This window comes from Eretmochelys imbricata, chromosome 15 (genome assembly GCF_965152235.1).
Source record: "Eretmochelys imbricata isolate rEreImb1 chromosome 15, rEreImb1.hap1, whole genome shotgun sequence".
Taxonomy (NCBI): Eukaryota; Metazoa; Chordata; order Testudines; family Cheloniidae; genus Eretmochelys; species Eretmochelys imbricata.
In genome coordinates, this window is record NC_135586.1 from 27,452,033 (window position 1) to 27,471,959 (window position 19,927).

Genomic DNA, 19,927 nt, shown 5'->3' on the forward strand with positions numbered 1-19,927 from the left:
CTGCAGCAAGGGAGATGTAGGTTAGATATTAGGAAAATTTTTCTAAGCAAGCATAGTCAAACTCTACAATAGCATTCCAAGGAAGGTTGTGGAATCCCCATCACTGGAGGTTTGTAAGAACAGGTTAGACATAAATCTTTCAGGTTTACTTGGTGCTGCCTCAGCACAGAGGGCTGGACTTGATGACTGAGGTCCCTCCCTTCCAGCCCCACATTTCTATGGGTCCATGAACATGGGGTTAGATTATACCCCCTTTTTAAAAAACAAAAATAAAGTATAAGCAACTTTTTTTTTAAACTGTCTTTAAAAATTTCAGCCCAAGAACTACAAATAATTTGCACTGAAATTAACCATAATCTGTTTAGATTTAAGTTTATTAATTTAACACATTTCACACTGAATCTTTCCTAGGTATCATATTAATGGGACATTTCAAATGGGTATTAAGAGTTGGACAAATTATATTTCTCTTTTACACATGAATCCATGTTTTGTCAACTGTAGTTCTTTCCTTTATATTTTGACGTTAAAAGTTATAGGTAACTGCACAATCACTACATTCAATTTCTACACTCTAAATTTTTAATGTAACTTATCCTTTTCATGAAAGTTCAATTACATTAACATTCTATTATTAAAACAAAGTAATTTACTCTTCACCATTTAATCACTTCATTCTGATTGGACAATGAAAATAGATTTTCTGGTTAGTTTCACTTTGAGTCTCCCGCAAAGAGAGTACAAGACTAAAAAGTATGTTATAAATACGGAAGCAATGTTTAAATCCCAACACCTTCTCATTGATTTGAAGTGTTTCACAAGGAAATTTCCATTGATATTAGGTTTTGTTAGCTCCAAATTATCTGTCTAGATGCTTAAAATTTTATTAGCAAAACATTTAGAATGACTATTACCTACAAATGCAGGAGTATATCGTTTCTAAGGACAGGTGTATTGAAATACAAGATAGCTCTAAAGATTAAGCCTTCACTAAAAAGTTTTAAGATTCGGTTTGAGAGATGTCCAGTTACGAAAAGATTTTTTTTTTGGTAATGTGCTAGTCCATCAGAGCAAACTTTTAATCAATGGAGAACTCAGTCTGAACTGTTATTCATTTGAGGGGAATTTGATTGAGATATAATTATATGAAGTTATGCAACAGTTTCAGACATATGCATAAAGAAAAGGAGGACTTGTGGCACCTTAGAGACTAACCAATTTATTTGAGCATAAGCTTTTGTGAGCTACAGCTCACTTCATCGGATGCATCTAACTAAATTTGTTAGTCTCTAAGGTGCCACAAGTCCTCCTTTTCTTTATGCAGATACAGACTAACATGGGTCCTACTCTGAAACCTAAAATAGCATGGTGGGTTTTACATGTTATTTCCCTTTTAAGCTACACAAATCACATCTTAACACTTCTATTCAAAACACAGCTATTTACTTGAATGCAAGAATGGATCTTTGGCCTTCGTTTGTAAAAAATGGTATTAAATGCAGAAGGCTACATTAATCTAATATCATTGAGATTTTTAACAAAGTTTTTACTCCACATAGCCACTGACTGCTACAGCTCATATTAAAATAGGAGTAAATATATAATACACTAAATACATATAAAGGGGCAGAACTAGCTGATGTGGGAACGCTGTTAATATTTGTAACTAGTGTCATAAGTGATTTAAATCTAGAAAAACAATACCTGCCCCAAGCAGTTTAAAATCCTCTCTTGAATCTCTTGATTTTATATAAAGTTTCCATGTTAAAGCTTTGGCATTTAATCAATGCAACACTAGTTAATATTGCTAATTTTTGTAGTGACAAATACAGTGACTTGGCCATATCCTTTGAGTACCTTGTTAGTTAGTTCTTTAAAGTCCTATTTATGTAGTATTTCAAGTAGGGCTGTTGATTAATCGCAGTTAACTCACGTGATTAATTCAAAAAATTTAATCGCAATTAATCTCTGTGACATAGCAGGGAGTGGGGAATATTGACCTGGGAATGTTGCAGGGGAGTTTTACTGGGACTGTCTGCACTGGGGATGGGAGACTTTCCCTGAGAGAAGATACCTGAGCATGTAACATGAGAGCCCAGGATGGGGGTTGGGGTGACACCTTCTGCCCTGGAATCTGGACAAAGGCTGGAGGAGGAACTACGGGGAGGGGGTGCAAGACGGCTGGAGGGGGTTTCAGTTTGGAGCTGGCTGCGGAAACGGAGGGAGCCCCAATACTGGGGTCTGAACTCCCTGCCCCCCAGAAGAAATTGACTGAGGGGTCCTGGTTGTACCTACAAGCTCTGTTACCATCACAGGGCCTAATAACATCAGCCACACTATCAGAGGCTCGTTCACCTGCACATCCACCAATGTGATATATGCCATCATGTGCCAGCAATGCCCCTCTGCCATGTACATTGGTCAAACTGGACAGTCTCTACGTAAAAGAATAAATGGACACAAATCAGATGTCAAGAATTATAACATTCATAAACCAGTTGGAGAACACTTCAATCTCTCTGGTCACGCAATCACAGACATGAAGGTTGCTATCTTAAAACAAAAAAACTTCAAATCCAGACTCCAGCGAGAAACTGCTGAATTGGAATTCATTTGCAAATTGGATACTATTAATTTAGGCTTAAATAGAGACTGGGAGTGGCTAAGTCATTATGCAAGGTAGCCTATTTCCCCTTGCTTTTTCCTACCCCCCCCCCCCCCGATGTTCTGGTTTAACTTGGATTTAAACTTGGAGAGTGGTCAGTTTGGATGAGCTATTACCAGCAGGAGAGTGAGTTTGTGTGTGTGGTTTTTGGGAGGGGGGTGAGGGGGTGAGAGAACCTGGATTTGTGCAGGAAATGGCCCAACTTGATTATCATGCACATTGTGTAAAGAGTTGTCACTTTGGATGGGCTATCACCAGCAGGAGAGTGAATTTGTGGGGGGGGTGGAGGGTGAGAAAACCTGGATTTGTGCTGGAAATGGCCCAACCTGATGATCACTTTAGATAAGCTATTACCAGCAGGACAGTGGGGTGGGAGGAGGTATTGTTTCATATTCTCTGTGTGTATATAAAGTCTGCTGCAGTTTCCACGGTATGCATCCGATGAAGTGAGCTGTAGCTCACGAAAGCTCATGCTCAAGTAAATTGGTTAGTCTCTAAGGTGCCACAAGTACTCCTTTTCTTTTTGTTTGGGACTGTGTTCCTGTCATCCAATAAATCTTCTATTTTACTGGCTGGCTGAGTGTCACGGTGAATTGCAGGTTAATTCAAAAAATGAATCGCAATTAATCGTACTGCAAAACAGAATATTAATTGAAATGTATTACTTTTGGATGGTTTTTAAAAATATATTAATATCAATTACGACACAGAATAAAGTGTACACTGCTCACTTTTTTATTACAAATATTTACATTGTAAAAATGATGAAAAGAAATAGTATGAAGTGAACTGAAAAATACAAGTACTGTAGTGCAATCTCTTTTTTTTGTTACATAACTGCCCTCAAAAACAACAACGCAAAACTTTAGCGCCTACAAGTCCACTCAGTCCTATTCTTGTTCAGCCAATTGCGAAGACAAACAAGTTTATTTACATTTACAGGAGATAATGCTGCCCACTTATTTACAATGTCACCAGAAAGTGAGAACAGGCACTGGCATGGGACTTTTGTAGCTGGCATTGCAAGATATTTACATGCCAGGTATGCTAAACTTTCGTATGCCCTTTCATGCTTCAGCCACCATGCCAGCGGACATGCTTCCATGCATCTGATGAAGTGAGCTGTAGCTCACGAAAGCTTAAATGCTCAAATAAATTTGTTAGTCTCTACGGTGCCACAAGTACTCCTTTTCTTTTTGCGGATACAGACTAATAGTGCTGCTACTCTGAAACCTTCCATGCTGATGACGCTCATTAAAAAAAAAAGCATCAATTAAAGTTGTGACTGAAGTCCTTGGAGGAGAATTGTATGTCTCCGGCTGTTTTACTCGCACTCTGCTATATATTTCATGTTATAGTAGTCTCAGATGACAACTTAGCACGTGTTGTTCATTTTAAGAACATTTTCACTGCAGATCTGACGAAACACAAAGAAGATACCATTGTGAGATTTCTAAAGATAGCCACAGCACTTGACCCAAGGTTTAAGAATCTGAAAACCTTCCAAAACCTGAGAGGGATGAGGTGCGTGGAGCATGCTTTCAGAAGTCTTAAAAGAGCAACACTCCAATGCAGAAACTACAGAACCCAAACAACAAGAAAAAAGAAAATCAACCTTCTGCTGGTGGCATCCTGACACAGATTACGAAAATGAACATGTGTCAGTCTGCACTGCTTTGGATTGTTATCAAGCAGAACCAGTCATCAGCATGGATGCAGGTCCTCTGGAATGGTGGATGAAACATGAAGGGACATATTTACGTGCCAGATGTGCTAAAGATTCATATCTTGCAATTTTCAGAGTAACAGCCGTGTTAGTCTGTATTCGCAAAAAGAAAAGGAGTATTTGTGGCACCTTAGAGGCTAACCAATTTATTTGAGCATAAGCTTTCGTGAGCTACAGCTCACTTCATCGGATGCATACATCTTGCAATGCTGACTGCAACAGTGCCACGCGAATGCCTGTTCTCATTTTCAGGTAACATTGTGAACAGGAACCAGGCACCATTATCTCCTGCAAACATAAACAAACTTGTCTGTCCAACCGATTGGCTGAACAAGAAATAGGACTGAGTGGACTAGTAGGCTCTAAAGTTTTACATTGTTTCATTTTTGAATGCAGTTATTTTTTGTACATAATTCTACATTTGTAAATTCAACTTTCATGACAGATTGCAGTACAGTACTTGTATTTTTTCACGTGAACTGAAAAATACTATTTATTTTGTTTTTTTACAGTGAAAATACTTGTAATCAAAAATAATATAAAGTGAGCACTGTACACTTTGTATTCTGTGTTATAATTGAAATAAACATATTTGGAAACTTAGAAAACATCCAAAAATATTTAAATAAATGGTATTCTGTTATTGTTTAACAGTGCGATTAATCACGATGTTTTTAATCACTTGACAACCCTAATTTCAAGACAGCAACCTTCACATTCCCACCCAATCCCAAAAAGTCTTAGACAGCAAATAAGCATTATATAAAATATCAAATACATCTTACTACTTGTTCTACCTTTTAACATTTCAACTACTTTTTCTTGTTAAAGAACTTTGACATATTTATGTTCTTTTCCTGGAAAATACTATTGATAGTTATGCTATAGCAAGGCAAGCAACAACAACAGTAAGTAGCCACTATACAAACAACTTTTAAACTCTATTAAACACCAAACGCACTGAAACAAGGAACTGACACCTGCAAAAAGCAGCAATTTTTCATGAACACTTCTGCCTAAACTTGTCAAAGACATGCAAAAAAAAATTTTTTCCCTTCAACACCCCCTAACAAGAGAGACAAGAGCTCTGTCTCTCTATATATAAGCAGCACAATCACAAACCAAATCCACTGGATTTGTAAATTCTAATAGTTTCTATAGCAGCAAAATTGTCCCTTTGCCCTGGCCTTTCATTATCCAGGTCAAAGAAATCTCACAAAAAGGAAGAGATTAAAGGCATTTATCTACTATCTGGCTCAACAAAGTCCTAGATTACTTTGTGCCAAATGGGAAAAAAATTAAAACCCGGCCAAGCTCTTCCAGGGTAAATCCAGACTTATGAGTGCATAGACAGACTTGAGACAGGCTGGATAAATCCAGTTTTCTTCTTTAAATAAATTATTTTGCTTTCTATTCCAAGGAGAATATCCACTGGCTACTTCACAACCTTGTACCTTTACCAAAGAAAAACAAACCATTTTAATCAGCTGCTGACCAAATAAAAAAAATGAAACCCACCACAAACCCCCATATTTATTTAGAAAAGACTAGACACTGGGTGCACCTCCCTATCTCCCAAAGCATTACAGATGGACAGAACAAACCATTTCAATAAAATGGCATTTACAAGTGCAAAAGCAGCCCACTTCCACTTTAAAAAAATCAAATATGAGGCTTTATAAACTAAAACTCATAATTACACACCCAAAGTCAGAGGTTTGTATTCCTACAAACAACAGATTACAATGTTCTAATTAAAAATGATAACCTTTCCCACCTGAAGAACCACACAGAAAATCCCACAGATTATTCTGAAAAGGCTATTACAACAGACTCAATCTCTGTCCTTTAGACCAAGGGTTTTCAACCTTTTTCCTTCTGAGCCCCCCCCCCAGCTATAAAAACTCCATGGCCCACTTGTGCCACAACTGTTTTTCTGCATATAAAAGCCAGGGCATACGTTAGTGGGTAGCAAGCAGGGCAACCGCCCACAGCCCCATGCCACAGGGGAAGCCACAAAGCTAAATTGCTTTGGCTTCAGCCCTGGATGGCGGGGCTCCGGGGTTCAGCCCCACGCGGCTGGGCTTCGGGTTTCTGCCCCGGACTCGAGAAAGTCTAATGCCGGCCCTGCTTGGTGGATCCCCTGAAACCTGGCCGTGGCCCCCCAGGAAGTTGAGAACCACTGCTTTAGACAGAGACAAGCTGCAGCCCCCCGGTAACTGCCCAGCCAAGCATTCATCTACTGCGCATGTGTGCGGGGGGCAGGATACTGGACATTCAGCTTCTGAACCTCTTCCCTCCTCCCCCCAATCGCCCCCCGGTTGGGAATGGGGCGGGGGGAGGGGAAGCGCACCGCAGCGCCGCTCAGGACACGGGTTTTCCACCAGGGCCGGCCGGCGCTGAAGGAAACTCCCGGCGTGACCACGCAGAGGCCGGCCAGAGGGGGCGAGACGGCAGGGCGGGCGAAGCCGGGAGGTCACGGGGGCACGGGCAAAGCGCCGCTCCGCTGCGGCCAGCCCTGTTGGAGGGGGGGCCCGGCACGGGCGAGCGGCGCGTATGGGGCAGGGCCCCCTCAACCCCCCGGCTACCCCCGCCCTCGGACACACCGCGCCGGCCCCTACCTTCGCGCCGAGCCCGGCCGCCCGCCCGCCCCCCTGCCGCGAGCCGCCCCAGGCTCCAGCCCCACCGGACCCTCCCTCGGCTGCAGCCGGCGGGGCCGAGGGCATCCCCTCAGGGACCCCCCGCCGCTCTCCCGCCCGCCGTGCTTACCCCCAGACCCCGCTCCGCCGCCAGGACCCCCCGCTCCCTCACCCTCCAGCAGCCGTTGGATGATGCTGTCGATATTGAGCTTGTCTATATCCGCCATCGCCTCTCAGCGGCAATGCGGGCCCCGCAGCTCCCGCGCCCGAGTCGCCCGCCTCTCCCTGCTGCCCGCCGGCCCGGCGCTCGCCTGCCTCCCGCCCGCCCGCCGCTCTCAGCAGCGACCCAGCACCGAACAAAATGGCCGCCGTCCCCTCTCAGGAAGCATTGGTGGCGCACGAACACTAAGTGCCACGGCACGGCGGCCGGGAACGCTTTATAGGCAGAGCGCGAAGAGAGAGTTCGCTTTACTAGCGTCCCGCGCTCGCGAAATCCTTCCGCCGCGAGGGGGCGGGAGCAGGGACATAGATCCGACCGGAGCTTTAAAGCCGGCATGTGCCCGCAGCCTTGCAAAGGGGTGGTGTGTTCAGAAAGCCGCTCGCAGCCAGAGCCCCCAGACGTGCAAGACTGGCTCCCTAATCGACTAGATCAAGCCAAAAAGAGCGAAGATTATTGTTAATGGCAATCCTGAATAGCTAATATCAATAATAATTGTCGATCCATAAATATAATACACATACCTAATTAATATTAATTGTAATTTGCCATTGATAACTCTGCTAACTGAAAAATGATCAATAACTATTTCAAGTGATAACTGTGTTATTAATAGATCATATTTTGAGACTATTTGCTCTATTGCTTAAAGGTGCCCACTTTTTTCTTTTAAACAGACCTGACCAGCCACTTAGGACATCTGGCTTTACCCTGGAAAACAACTGTCTGACAACCACAGATGTGGGGAGTTTGTTGAAGAAACGTGGTCTGTTGAGCACAGACTAGAGCTTCCGGAGATTGAAGTCCTGGTCCTGCAAGGTGCCCAACAGGAATAAACCCTTATACCCAAATGGAGCTCCCAGTGTCTTCAGCAGGGCCCTACGCAGGTTCACGGCTCCCACTGTGCAGAGCATATTGCACAGCTGGGTCCACAGATTCTATTCCTGGCTTTGGCAATGACTCACCGTTTAGTGTTGGGGAAGTCAATTTCTCTGTTTCTCAAATGCTTATCCTCCAAGGAACTCCATGTGGGTGTAGGGGTTTGGCCATGGGCCTCCCATAGCACAACTGGAGTCTCAGTTGCTCCATCAATAAAATGGGGTAAATCATACTGACCTACCTCCCAGATGTGATCTGAAACTTACTTCAGTAATGGCCCCGATCCTGCCAATACTTTCTACAGATGAGTAACTATGCATGCAAGTCTCCCTGGGCCTGTAGTTATTTCCAGGATGTTTGTTAAGTGCTTTGAAATTCTTGGAGGAAGGCACAAGAAATGAGCATATCCTTTAAAAAATATTTTATTATTGTAATCCATATTTAAAATTATTTTATTCTACATGTAGTAGAAACACATTGGAGGCAAAGTCAAAAACAATTAAAATCAGCTGAGTCTCTGACAAATTAAATTGCATTGGTAGTGAGATGGTCTGTGCTGGCTTTTACTATTGCTCGCTGCTTTGCATCTATGCCTGAATATTGTTTAATGGGTTTATTTACTCCTAGTTTAATTTGCAGGGATGTCTCTGCCAACCCAGTTTCCTCCTCCCCTCTCCAAAATAAATTGCTTCCACTGTACACGTGCTGGATTCTTTACACAGCAGTTATATAATAATCATAACAACTCATTATCATGGTGGGGCCAGAGCAAAGTTCAGGCTGATCATGGTGATGAAGCAGGAAACTTGCAGTCTCAGCACATTTTAGAGCCAATAATGAAGAAGCAGTTGAAAGGAGATAGATGTAGAGACCATAGGTAACCACAGGCATTTGCTGATTACAAAATGCACCTTCAAAATTTAGCTCTGGAGTGAATGTCTATTCTAATGGGTACCCCAGAGTCAAATGCTAATCTCAGAACACCCGTGTAAATCCAAAGTAACCCCACACTGATGTAAATCTGAAGTAACTTTATTGTCTTCAGTGTGACTGAGATCCGGATCTTGCCAGCCACGTGTAATGAGTTGCTATGAGAAACTCAACTTTTGTATTTTCAAAATTTGTGTGTTTAAATTCAAACCTTCTCATTTCCACCTACTCCCCCTTCACTCCCTAAACTTCTTGATTCTCCTTACTGTTCCATTTGTCTCCATCTTCAGGTTTGCCTCTGTTTTCATGCTGCCTCTTCCCTTGGAACAATTTCCCAATTCTTGCCCACCAAACACCCTTTCTCTCTTTTAAATCTCTCCTTTAATTCCCTGGGTCAACTTCTCTGCCAGCTAACTCCATTGAACTCAGTAGAGTTACATCAGCAGAGAATCTGGCCCCATGTTTCCAAGGAATCTTTCCTGTCTTGTTCTTCTTGCCAATAAGGTCTCCATCCCCTCTCATATTTCAAGTGCTGTTCCACATCATGTTTATCTTAGAGGCCTAATCCTGCAAGGTCCTGAGCACCTCTTGTGAGGTGCTGAGTACTTTCAACTCCTGTTGATTTCTGTAGGAGTTGGAAGGGCACAGCACCTTGCAGAATCAGGCCTTTAGCATTCAATTCTGACAGCAAAGATGTCAGTGGGACCATTCAGCTGTGTGAAGTTACTTGCATGCATGCAGGATTGGCCTTTAGAACATAAACTCTTCAGGGAAGGGAATATGCCTTGCTCTGAATCTGATCATGCAAAGTGCAGAGGACTAACAATTCCCAGTAGCCTCAGCAGGGGTTTAGGATCAGGCCCTTTTTTACAATGCACTAGGTACATTTACAGCGCTACATAAACACTCACTGTTCTAATACTAAACTACAATTAATATCAATAAAATACAGTGTTTGCAAACCACAGTCATTAAAGTGCCATTTTAAAATGAATTTTTCTGAAATCAACTAATTGTTCTTTGCAGAAAATAGCAAGTCTCACTCGGCAACAATGTCATTGATTTAAAAAAGGGGCACAGCCAAAGTATTTTTAATAGTTTTAATTTAATTTTCCCACCACCACCACCAGTTATTTGTTTCAGGGTGTTTGTGGGAGAAATAGCCAGGGAAATCCCTCCATCCTTTAAACAGCTTGCTGGCTTCAAGCATTCAATAACTTTCCAGCCTACAGAACATATATCTCTCCTCCTCTCTATTTTTCTGAGGTTTGCATTATAGTTTGCTAAATACATGATGACATGCTATTTGTCTCGCTCCACAGCTTCAAGACCTTTGGGTTGCTTCCTCCCTCTCCTCTAGGAACTAAACCAGTGATTTATTTATGGAATAAATAAATCACTGGTTTAGAACTCCTTGGAAGCCTGAATATGAAATGCCTTTTCTTACCCATTTTTCTCCTCCATTACTAGCACATACGCTGCGTTATTTGTAGTAGACTGTCTCAATCTGGGTGTTGGAACTAATTTTTTTTAATGAATGCTCTTTTTTTATTGATGTGAATGGGTTGATCATAAGAAATGTGAATTAGCCAAAGTCCCTATTGACTTAGGTTACATATTTGCTGAACCTATGAAATTCCATGTGTATTAAATGAAGAATTACCTGCATTTTGCAAACATTATAAGAATAAAACTGAATCAATTTTGGCTTTCCCAAGCTCGACTTTCAAACATGGCTTGTGTGCTTCCATGCCTCCTATTGTTTACAGCTAGTTATCCTGCCGTTTCTATCTAGGGAAAATTTCTCCACATTTTATTCAATCTTGATGTCTAAAAAAGTTTGCTGACCCAGAAGCCTCAGATGTTTCTTTATAGACAGTGGCCATTTAAGTCTGACAACGGACAAATTTCTGGGCAATACCACCAGTTGGTGGTAATGTTGCCCCCTTTGGCTGAGCACTGGGCAAATTTTGGGCCACACAAGTCAGTTTCCTGTTTGGAACAGAAATCAGTTCAATTTTTTCTTAGTGTAATTTGTTTATTTACAAAATAAACACCAGTCTTGTTTCTCTGAACAGCAGTCAGGACAAACTGTACGCAGGCAGCTCCTTGTGCAGAAATCCCAAGTAAGAAACCACTGCCCTGTTCCTAGAACCAACTAGCTTAAGCCTCTGCCCCCTCCATTTAATTGGTGCAAAAGCGGAACATAGACGAGTCCATAGTCAAACATGTGTAGCCTGCTTCCTTCCAGAAACTACACTAAGTTCTCTCTCCTAACTGCTTAATACATAGTTCTGTTTGTGCCCTCAGCCCCTATGTATGAAACCTAGGGAAGCACATAAGCTCCACATTTTCCTTCTGACTGAAAGGTCTGACACTGGGTTGAGGCATCAGCCCTTTCCTTTGCATGCAGTTGTTTTGCACTAGAGAGGGCTGAGCTGTTCCTGTCTAGCACTGTGCAGGAACCAGGTTTTTCATGTTGTACGAAATGCCACGTTTTTGAGATTTGTTTTGAAATTTCCTACAATGTGACACGTTTGGAAAATATTTGCTTCAGGTCAGTCGAAACATTTCGTTTCAATTTCAACATTTTTTTACTAATATCAAGCCAAAGAAATTTCAAAACAAAAAGTTGTTTCAAAACAGAAAAAGTGAAATGTTCTATTCTGAAAATCTCAGAGGAAGATTTAAAATTAATCAAAAAGCTTTTTTCAATGTTTTCTCTAAATGAAATGTTGTAAAAATTGACATGTTCCCACGGGAAGTTTTGGTTTCAATGAACCAGTATTTTGTGACAGAGAAGCATCCTGCTGGAAAATTTTTGACCAATTCTGCTCATGCTGTTGGTCACAAAGGAGAGCATTTTAAGCACACCCCTTCACTTTAACAAGTTGGTCTGCGATCACTTTGCATCCAAGAACTTCTCAAAATACGAAACTTACATACGGAATTCCCCCTGTGAAAAGTCCGGATCAGATGCAGAAACAGGAGCAGTGACAGCTCCAGCTCAGTTCAGAAATGTAGCTTGCGTTAGTTTCACATGGATTGAAGAAAGCTCCCAGTGAAGTGCCCCTGGACGCTATGGCCTGGTTGTTCAGTAGTGATGTGCTGCTGCTTTGCAGCCCCCTCTTGAAATGTGCACGACGCAGGTGGAACAGTAGAGTGGCTGCCCTGAGACATGACCCAGTTCTCCACCCACACTGATTTTACACCAGTGAACCCAACTAACTTCAGTGGAGTTATTCCTGATTCACACCAGCGTGAGAGGAAAATCAGACTCTCTGGACATTTGTCTGGAAGGGCTATAAAGAAGAGCAGTGTATAGAATTAGGATGAAGGTAAATTTTACCTTGATTTTTGTTCTCCTGGTTTCAAGGGGGGCAGAGTTCCTTTGTACCCTAGAGTGGAAGAAACACCACTTAACAAGAGGAGGCACAAGAATGAAAAAATCAGTCTGGAACAAGCCAGCTGAGGCACTTGAAAGAACAAAACAGTGAGTTGCAAGAAACCACAGACCAAAACTGGGGCAACAAAACATTGAGGGGGGAAGAAAAATTCCTAAACATTGAACAAAAGGGCTTAACAATTTGTGAGTAAATGCAATGCCAGCCAGAGACACAGTCATGCGTTTAGGCTTCCAAAAAGACAATTGAAAGGGGCCTGACCGTTCACTTCTGTGCATCCAAAATTAGCACTAACTCCAATGGGAGTTTTGAGTATGCCTGAAATGCAAGATGGGACTACATGAGCGTTCACTGAGCTACTGAAGGCAGGAATCTCAATACAGCCAAGCTATTCCCTATGCTGAAGTTAGATGACCATAGTCCCGGGGATGTGAAATCACTGTTCCCTTTCCCTCCCTTCCTGTCTGTGGACCAGATTCTGATCTCATTCACACTGGTGTCAGTCCATAGTCACTCTATTGACGTCAGTCAGTTACCCTGGATTTCCACTACCATACATGATCTGAGAACCTGGCCTTGTGTAGGTAGCTGCCTTTATTTTATTTGTGCGTGTGTTCATTTGTTTTCATTCGCACCTCCTCCTTTTAGCTCTTCTATTAGTGTAAACTGGCAGATTTTCAGGAGCAAAGCTGTTATTATGTAATGTTACACCGAAAGGTATATGAATGAATTCAAAGGAATGTGAGACTCAAGCCAGTTTTGAATCACTGCTCCCTCTGAATTCATTCAAATGCCTTGGACATGCCATTGCAGGCTGTTTCTTTGCCCTGTAGTTTCCTGCTGCTTTCGGGATTTCCTGGAATCCAGCAATAATGCCATAGGATGACGTCTTTCAGATTTTGGCTCTTGCCTTTTGTAGAATCAGGCTGTCAGAGGTATTGATCAAGTGCAACATGTGCTGTACCTGCCTCCTGAGAGAGCTGCCATGCTCAGCAACCACCAGACTTCACCCCGAATTAAGAGAGTTGGATTTCTCTAATAATACAGTTAGTTACAAAAGGAAGCATCTCTGCATCCCACTGAGAGAGGTGAAAAATGAAAAAATCTCCAGGGAAATCGCAGGTGACTCAGTAGGCCACACTCTTCCATCTAAATAAGGGTCCTATCAGCTCGCCTGGTCGTTGCAGCTAGGTAAAGCCTGCTGTGAGCCATCGGGTGGTACTGCCAAACAGTCCAGCTTCACCCCTGAGGTGGCTTCATTTGAGTTAGGTAAGCTGCAGTAGGCTATACCTCTCTAGTGCCCCCTTGTGGAGAGGGCAGGCAGTGCTCCTGTCTCAGAGTCCTGGGCACAGCCCTCCAGCTGGGCTATTCAGGGCATCTGCACCCATACAGGGTGGAGTTAAAGTAGCCCACACCAGAAGTCAGGATGCTTCTGCCGCCCACAAAAAGTAATTGTGGGCCTTCGGGAAGCCAAAAAAGAGAGAAAAGTACCGGCCCTTCTCCTTTCTGAGAGGGCCTGGGCAACCAAGGCTCTCAGGTTTTTCTCCAGCCAGCACCCCCCAGCTGTGTGGTCGCAATGCCACTGAAATTTGATCTGGCCACCCCTCCCTACTGACAGGGGGGCAGCAGGGCCAAATTTCAGTGAGTGATGTTGCGACCCGGTGCACAGGGTCACTAAGCCACTGAAATTTGACCTGACCACCTCTCTGTCTGGATGGAAGGATGACCAGGCCAAATGGCGTCACAACCTGCTTCCCAGGGAGTCTGTTCCTACACAGCGGAGCACAGGGAAGTCCACTGAGAAGCAGACTCCTGGCAGCATTGTCTCATGCATTGTGTGGGTAAGAGAGAGGGGAGACTCCTGGGGTGAGGGAGACCCAGGGTCCCTGTGGGAGGAGGGGAGATGAGCAGGGACCAGATTGGGGTCCCTGCTGGAGGGAGTGGGGACCAGAATTTTCTCCCCTGAAATATCTGAAATGGCATCACTACAGGGAACGCTGAGTTGCAATCCTGCCACTCTGCACTGGGCAGGGATCCTCCTTTTTCAGGACCTGCCCCTCTCTAGGCTTGACAAACCTCACAGGTGCACAGAACTGAGGCTGACTGTACCCAGATGAGCTCTTTAATGCCTTCCTGACTGATGTGTGGGATCTGCTCTGCCACATAAAGACAAGGGCTGCAGGATCCTTCTGCGGGAAAGCTGTGATGTAACTGTCATTGGCGCTATGGGCCACATCCCAAAGCCTTCATTACATGTTTACTCTGGGTGGAATTCACTCCTGTGCATAGAGAACACAAATCCCCAACACCACTTACATCCTCACTGGAGGGTTTAAGTGGTGCCTAGCACTGGTTGAGGCCCTCAGCATAGCAGCGAACTTGACCTCCAGTCCATACTCAGGCAAGTCTCCCACTGATTTCAATAGGAGCAGGACTGGGCCTCTTAAAAAGGGAATTTAATCAAAAAATCCAAGGCAAAACGGACAATGAATAGCACATCTATTTTGACATGGCAGCTGATAATAAAATAGCAAGGTGTGTACATTCAATTAAAATTCCTTTGTAAACAGGTTTAAGTATTACATTTCCAGTGGGTTATTTGTACTAACAGCAAAGGAAAAAGGGCATTACAAGATATGAGGAAATCCTGACAAAAAGGGGTTTTTAGGACTTTGACAACCATGTTTCAGACCGAGATATTGTAGACTCTGGGGTGAAATGACCATTGTTAGCAACTGCTGATTACATTTTACAATTGTTGACAGCAAATCTCAACTTTACCTAATCGGCGTTGGATAATGCTACAAAATGGGTTGCCAGACTGCACCAATGCTAGGGCAATGCTAGGAGATTTCCCAGAAGAGTCTAACGTAGAGACAGCCATAGTCAGAATGTGCTTCTAGTGGTCTTGGTTATAGTGACAGCCTTGAAACACTTCAGTACATTTCAATGGATTTTCACTCCTTTTAATAAAGCTGCCTTCTGTTTCCAATGACGTCTCCCTCTGCTATAAATGGATTCCACTCCCCTCACTCTTTTAATTCAACAATTGTGACTAGGCAAGCGTGCTGCATTTCCAAGGGAGCCTTTGGCAGAGCAGTAGAGGAGAAAGAAGTTACCACTACCTCATGTGGTGATGAAGGAAAAGAAATTCCTAGCGCATAGTCTTGCTGCAGCTGCTCCGGGAAAGATGCAATGTGAAAAGGAACCAGCCTTGCCACAGCTGCTCCCCAATAGGAGAGGAGAAAATAGCAGTGAAGAAGCTCTACCAACAGCTTTCACGGGCCTCTGAGGGTTTATCTAGATTAGAGTTACCAGGGTTTGTCAGCCTTAGAAGTTTGTAACAGGAGTGAATTCATTGCCAATGAACTCAAGATAGTACCATGTATGTAAAGGCAGGTGTTGGTGATCCCAAAATATTTGAGGTTTATGTTAGGGCTTGGAGGCCTTGCCACACAGTTGCTAGAGTGAAAAGGAGGGGACTTTTTCCTGTTAGGTCCTCTCCTGTTACAATGAAACTCTGTAGGGGTATATTTCACCCTGTGCAGAAGGCCTGAACAAAGTCTATGGACCATTCAGCTCCTATCTTGAACACTTAAGTGGGGTCGCACTTGGTCCATAGACCTCGTTTTAGCCCTCCACACAGGAATATATTTCACCCTTATGTTTCCCCACCCTCGCTGTAATAGGAGACCCTACGTTAGGGTTGTAAACTTTTTTTTTTTAGTTTACAGTTCCGCAGCTGCTTGGCTGTATCCTTTTGACAGCCGCTTTCACCATGCATGAAGGGGACAATTATTTCAGCAGGATGCAACATACCTGCAGTATTCACTTCTCATACAAACTTACAGGACTCTGCCAATGAATTTCATCCACCTTTGTCACTGTAAGCTACTGTTGTGGGGTTTATCTTCCCCACAGTAGCATGTAGGTCACCAGACAGCCTTAGGGACCCACCAGCTGATAGTCAAGACTTAATTTTGAATCTGTTTGTGCATCAAGCTTTCTGGAGGCAATAAAAGCAAAGGCTGACTTCTTTTAGCATAGTTGTAATTAAATGTCTTTCCCAGGACAATATTGTTGCCAGTATCGGTTTTTAAAGAAACAAATATAAAAAGGGTTCAACAAGGTCCCACTTGCCTTTTTCTGTTGTTGTTGAGTGGCTCAGTCAAAATTTAAGGAGCCCGTATTCCTCCATTAAAAGGTCATTTATATTTTCAGTTGAAATATCTCTTTTTCTCTGTGTCTACCACTTAACCTTGCAGATTAACCATCATTAATGTCAGTGCCCATGAGCATGTAGGGGTTATTGCTTTGCGCTCAACGGGTTGCTGAATTTGCTTGCATTGCAGCCATTCCACATGCAAGCCCAGAAAGTCACTCAATGCTCTAGACAATGATTTGGAATAAAATACATACAGGACAAACAAAATGTATATTAAAGCTAATACAAGACAATGTACATTTAGAGCAGGGCAATAGAAAAGTGACTGGCTGAAGGACAAACATCTCAGAAAGGGCTAGAAGACTCCGTACAGGATGTAAAAATAGACATGTAAGGAGATGGTTTTGTCACTGATTGAATATGGAGATGAAGATAATAAAAATAAATAATGAGCATTTCCCAAGTTCCTTCCTTCTGAAATCTCAAAGAATTTAGCAGAAGTTAATACAGTCCCACAGTCCCCCTCTGATGGAGGTAGGTATTACCTTCCCATTTTACAGGCTCATCTGTCTTAATGCATCCATTTTCAACAGTGGTCTCTAATTTTGGGTGTCCCAGTTTTTGCGTGACCAACCTGAGACATTCAGGATCTGATATGCAGAGGTGCTGAGTGCAGCTTCTGGCAGCCACCCAGAAAATGGAGGCAACTGAAATTAAAGCCCACTTTTCAAATATACGCTGCTTGCTGAAATAGTGTCTTGTTATGTGCTTTCTGAATCATTTGATCATCATGCTACCTTGGAATCCTTTCTGACACTAAATTGCATGACGTGCCAGTTGGACAATACAGAAAAAAAACAAACATTTTCCCAAATGATTTTGTCTGTGGCTCATTTCGTTGCAGAAGCTACAAGGACCTTTTTCAGGTCTCGCTCTACTTCTCTCCCATGCCCTGTGGCTCCTGGTCCTCTCTGCTTTTGCTCAGTTTCCGTCCTGTTCTCTGAGCCTGGTTTGCATGTCCCAAGACCTCCTTTGCTGCCTTTGTGGCTTCCCTGTTTTTCACAGTGTGTCTCACTTTGGAAAAACCCACCATCTGCCTTAAACAGAGTGGGTATAGAAGGTTCAGTGACTCATCATTCAGTCATATGCACACTGTTTTTTCCAAATATGCTTATTTGGCTTGAACTGAACCTTACAGCTAAAGGAGCTTAGAGATCTCTGCTTGGATCTTGGAATACCTATGCTCTTGTAGTACTGCAAGATCATATCCCAGAAGGGTTCACCCTAGCCTTTATCCTCCTGAAATAATTAACTAAAATGAGCAGCATGCAGTCCTGTGTGTGTGGATCATTATAATAAGATTTAACCCCCCTAAATCCTACCCACTTTATGTAGAGCACCTTTTGTTTAGGAAGAGGTGTCCTGGCCAAATAATTCCTCTGTTCCAGTGTTGGCTGGCTGGCTGCAGCCCTCCACCCCAGAAGTGGCTGCATTTCAATGAGGCTGTATGTACACAATATGTGCAATTCTTTAGGATGAAAGTTACTAAATACCAAATATATGTTAATATAAAGTTCTATGGTATCTTTTGGTTTGATGCATACTGCAGCCACTTGCTACTCATATTTTTTTAAGATAGCTCAGGCCATCTTTGGAGTGCAAGCTTTCTCTAACTGTAGCAAGAATTTTGTTGATGAAAGTTGCATGCAAGTGTAGGAATGTTCCCAGTTAGCTGCAATACAGCAGGTGCCAGCCATAACATTTGCATGAAAAACAGAAAGGTGATGAGGAAATCAAATCTAAAGCCAAAATAGAGTGAGTCACTTGGTGAAACTGTAATAACTCTGCTGTTATTTGCTGTACCCTGAAACCAGGGCAATAGGAGAGATCTGTAATAATAGTTCGGGTGCAAGCAGCCAGAATAACAAGAACTCGCCCAGTCTCTCACGCAGCAGAAGAGCTGACCAAGTCAACTAGCTCTCTGCTGTTTGCCTCAGTCATCGGGGCTTTAGCAGCACTATTTGATTAATATAAACATTGTAACACGTGACCGAAATCTGCAACTGAAATGTCTATAATTTTATGTGAGACAAGGTGGGTGACTTCCCTTGGTGAAAGAGACAAGCTTTTGAGCTCCACAGAGCTCTTCTGCAGGTCTAGGAAAGATGTTTTTATGTGACTATTATTATATTTTGGAATTTGACCTTCAGGTTGAGGAATTCCTCAGACAAAGCTAGCATGATTTATCTGCAAAGCAGGTGTGGTTCAGAAAAACAGCATTTAATACCTCTCATTATGCTCTGGGTTCACCTGATAAAAGATTTTGAGCACCATATCATGAAGTGATTATTTATGCTATGCTCTTCGGTTTCACCTTTCTTGATGATAAAGTTATGATCTTGTTAGTAAAAAATTAATACACCTCAAAGGATGATGAAAAACGCCTGTATTGAACCATGTTGGATTTAAATTTTTACTGCACTTGCAGTTTTTATACAGGATTTACTGTTTGTGGTGGTTATTTTTCCTGATTCACAGATTAAAACAATCTTGAACTTTTGTTGTGCATTGAACTGGCAGGTTCCTGCAGGGAATCTGGTATTTGACTTTTAAATGGAAAATGAAACAACCACTGAATAACCCTATTTTGTTTAAAGAAAAGGAGTACTTGTGGCACCTTAGAGACTAACCAATTTATTTGAGCATGAGCTTTCGTGAGCTACAGCTCATAGCTCACGAAAGCTCATGCTCAAATAAATTGGTTAGTCTCTAAGGTGCCACAAGTACTCCTTTTCTTTTTGCGAATACAGACTAACACGGCTGTTACTCTGAAACCTATTTTGTTTGTATATTTCTCAAGATTAGAGGTTGTCAGGCTGGCCACTCTATAACATTATAGTCATGTATTTCAAAGCCAGTTGCATTAGATTTCATCCTTCACTATTTAACGTCTGATTCTGCAGCCTTTACTCACAATAAGTAAAGTACTTAGGCAAATAGCCCCACACCAGGACTGTTGTGCTAATTTTGGGCTTTGGGTGGGTCTCCAGAAGCTGGATGTTACTGGATGGATAACAACAAAAGTTCTAGAATACTTTGATCCGAACAAAGTCTAAAACAATGCTACATTGCCAGGGGAGGCGCCGTACTTCAGAGTTGAAGATTATTTACTAAGAAGGTGCCAGGTCATTATATGATATAAGTAGGATTCTTGATTTTAGTTTAAAACTAGTCTGGGAAGTATTAGAGTTTTATCAGTACATGTTGATTTCACCATATGCACACAAACTGGTGAACAAATA

At 42.6% G+C, this 19,927-nt stretch overlaps 1 protein-coding gene across 1 annotated transcript in view; it reads right to left on the minus strand.

Moving 5' to 3' along the window:
• Positions 1–7,403, minus strand: part of PPP1CC (protein phosphatase 1 catalytic subunit gamma) — a 32,924-nt gene extending 25,521 nt beyond the window's left edge. Inside the window, exon 1 of the mRNA XM_077834715.1 lies at positions 7,203–7,403. Coding sequence (XP_077690841.1) covers positions 7,203–7,257 — 55 coding nt within the window. The 5' untranslated portion in view covers positions 7,258–7,403. The remainder of the gene's footprint in view (positions 1–7,202) is intronic.
• Positions 7,404–19,927: the final 12,524 nt, after the last annotated feature.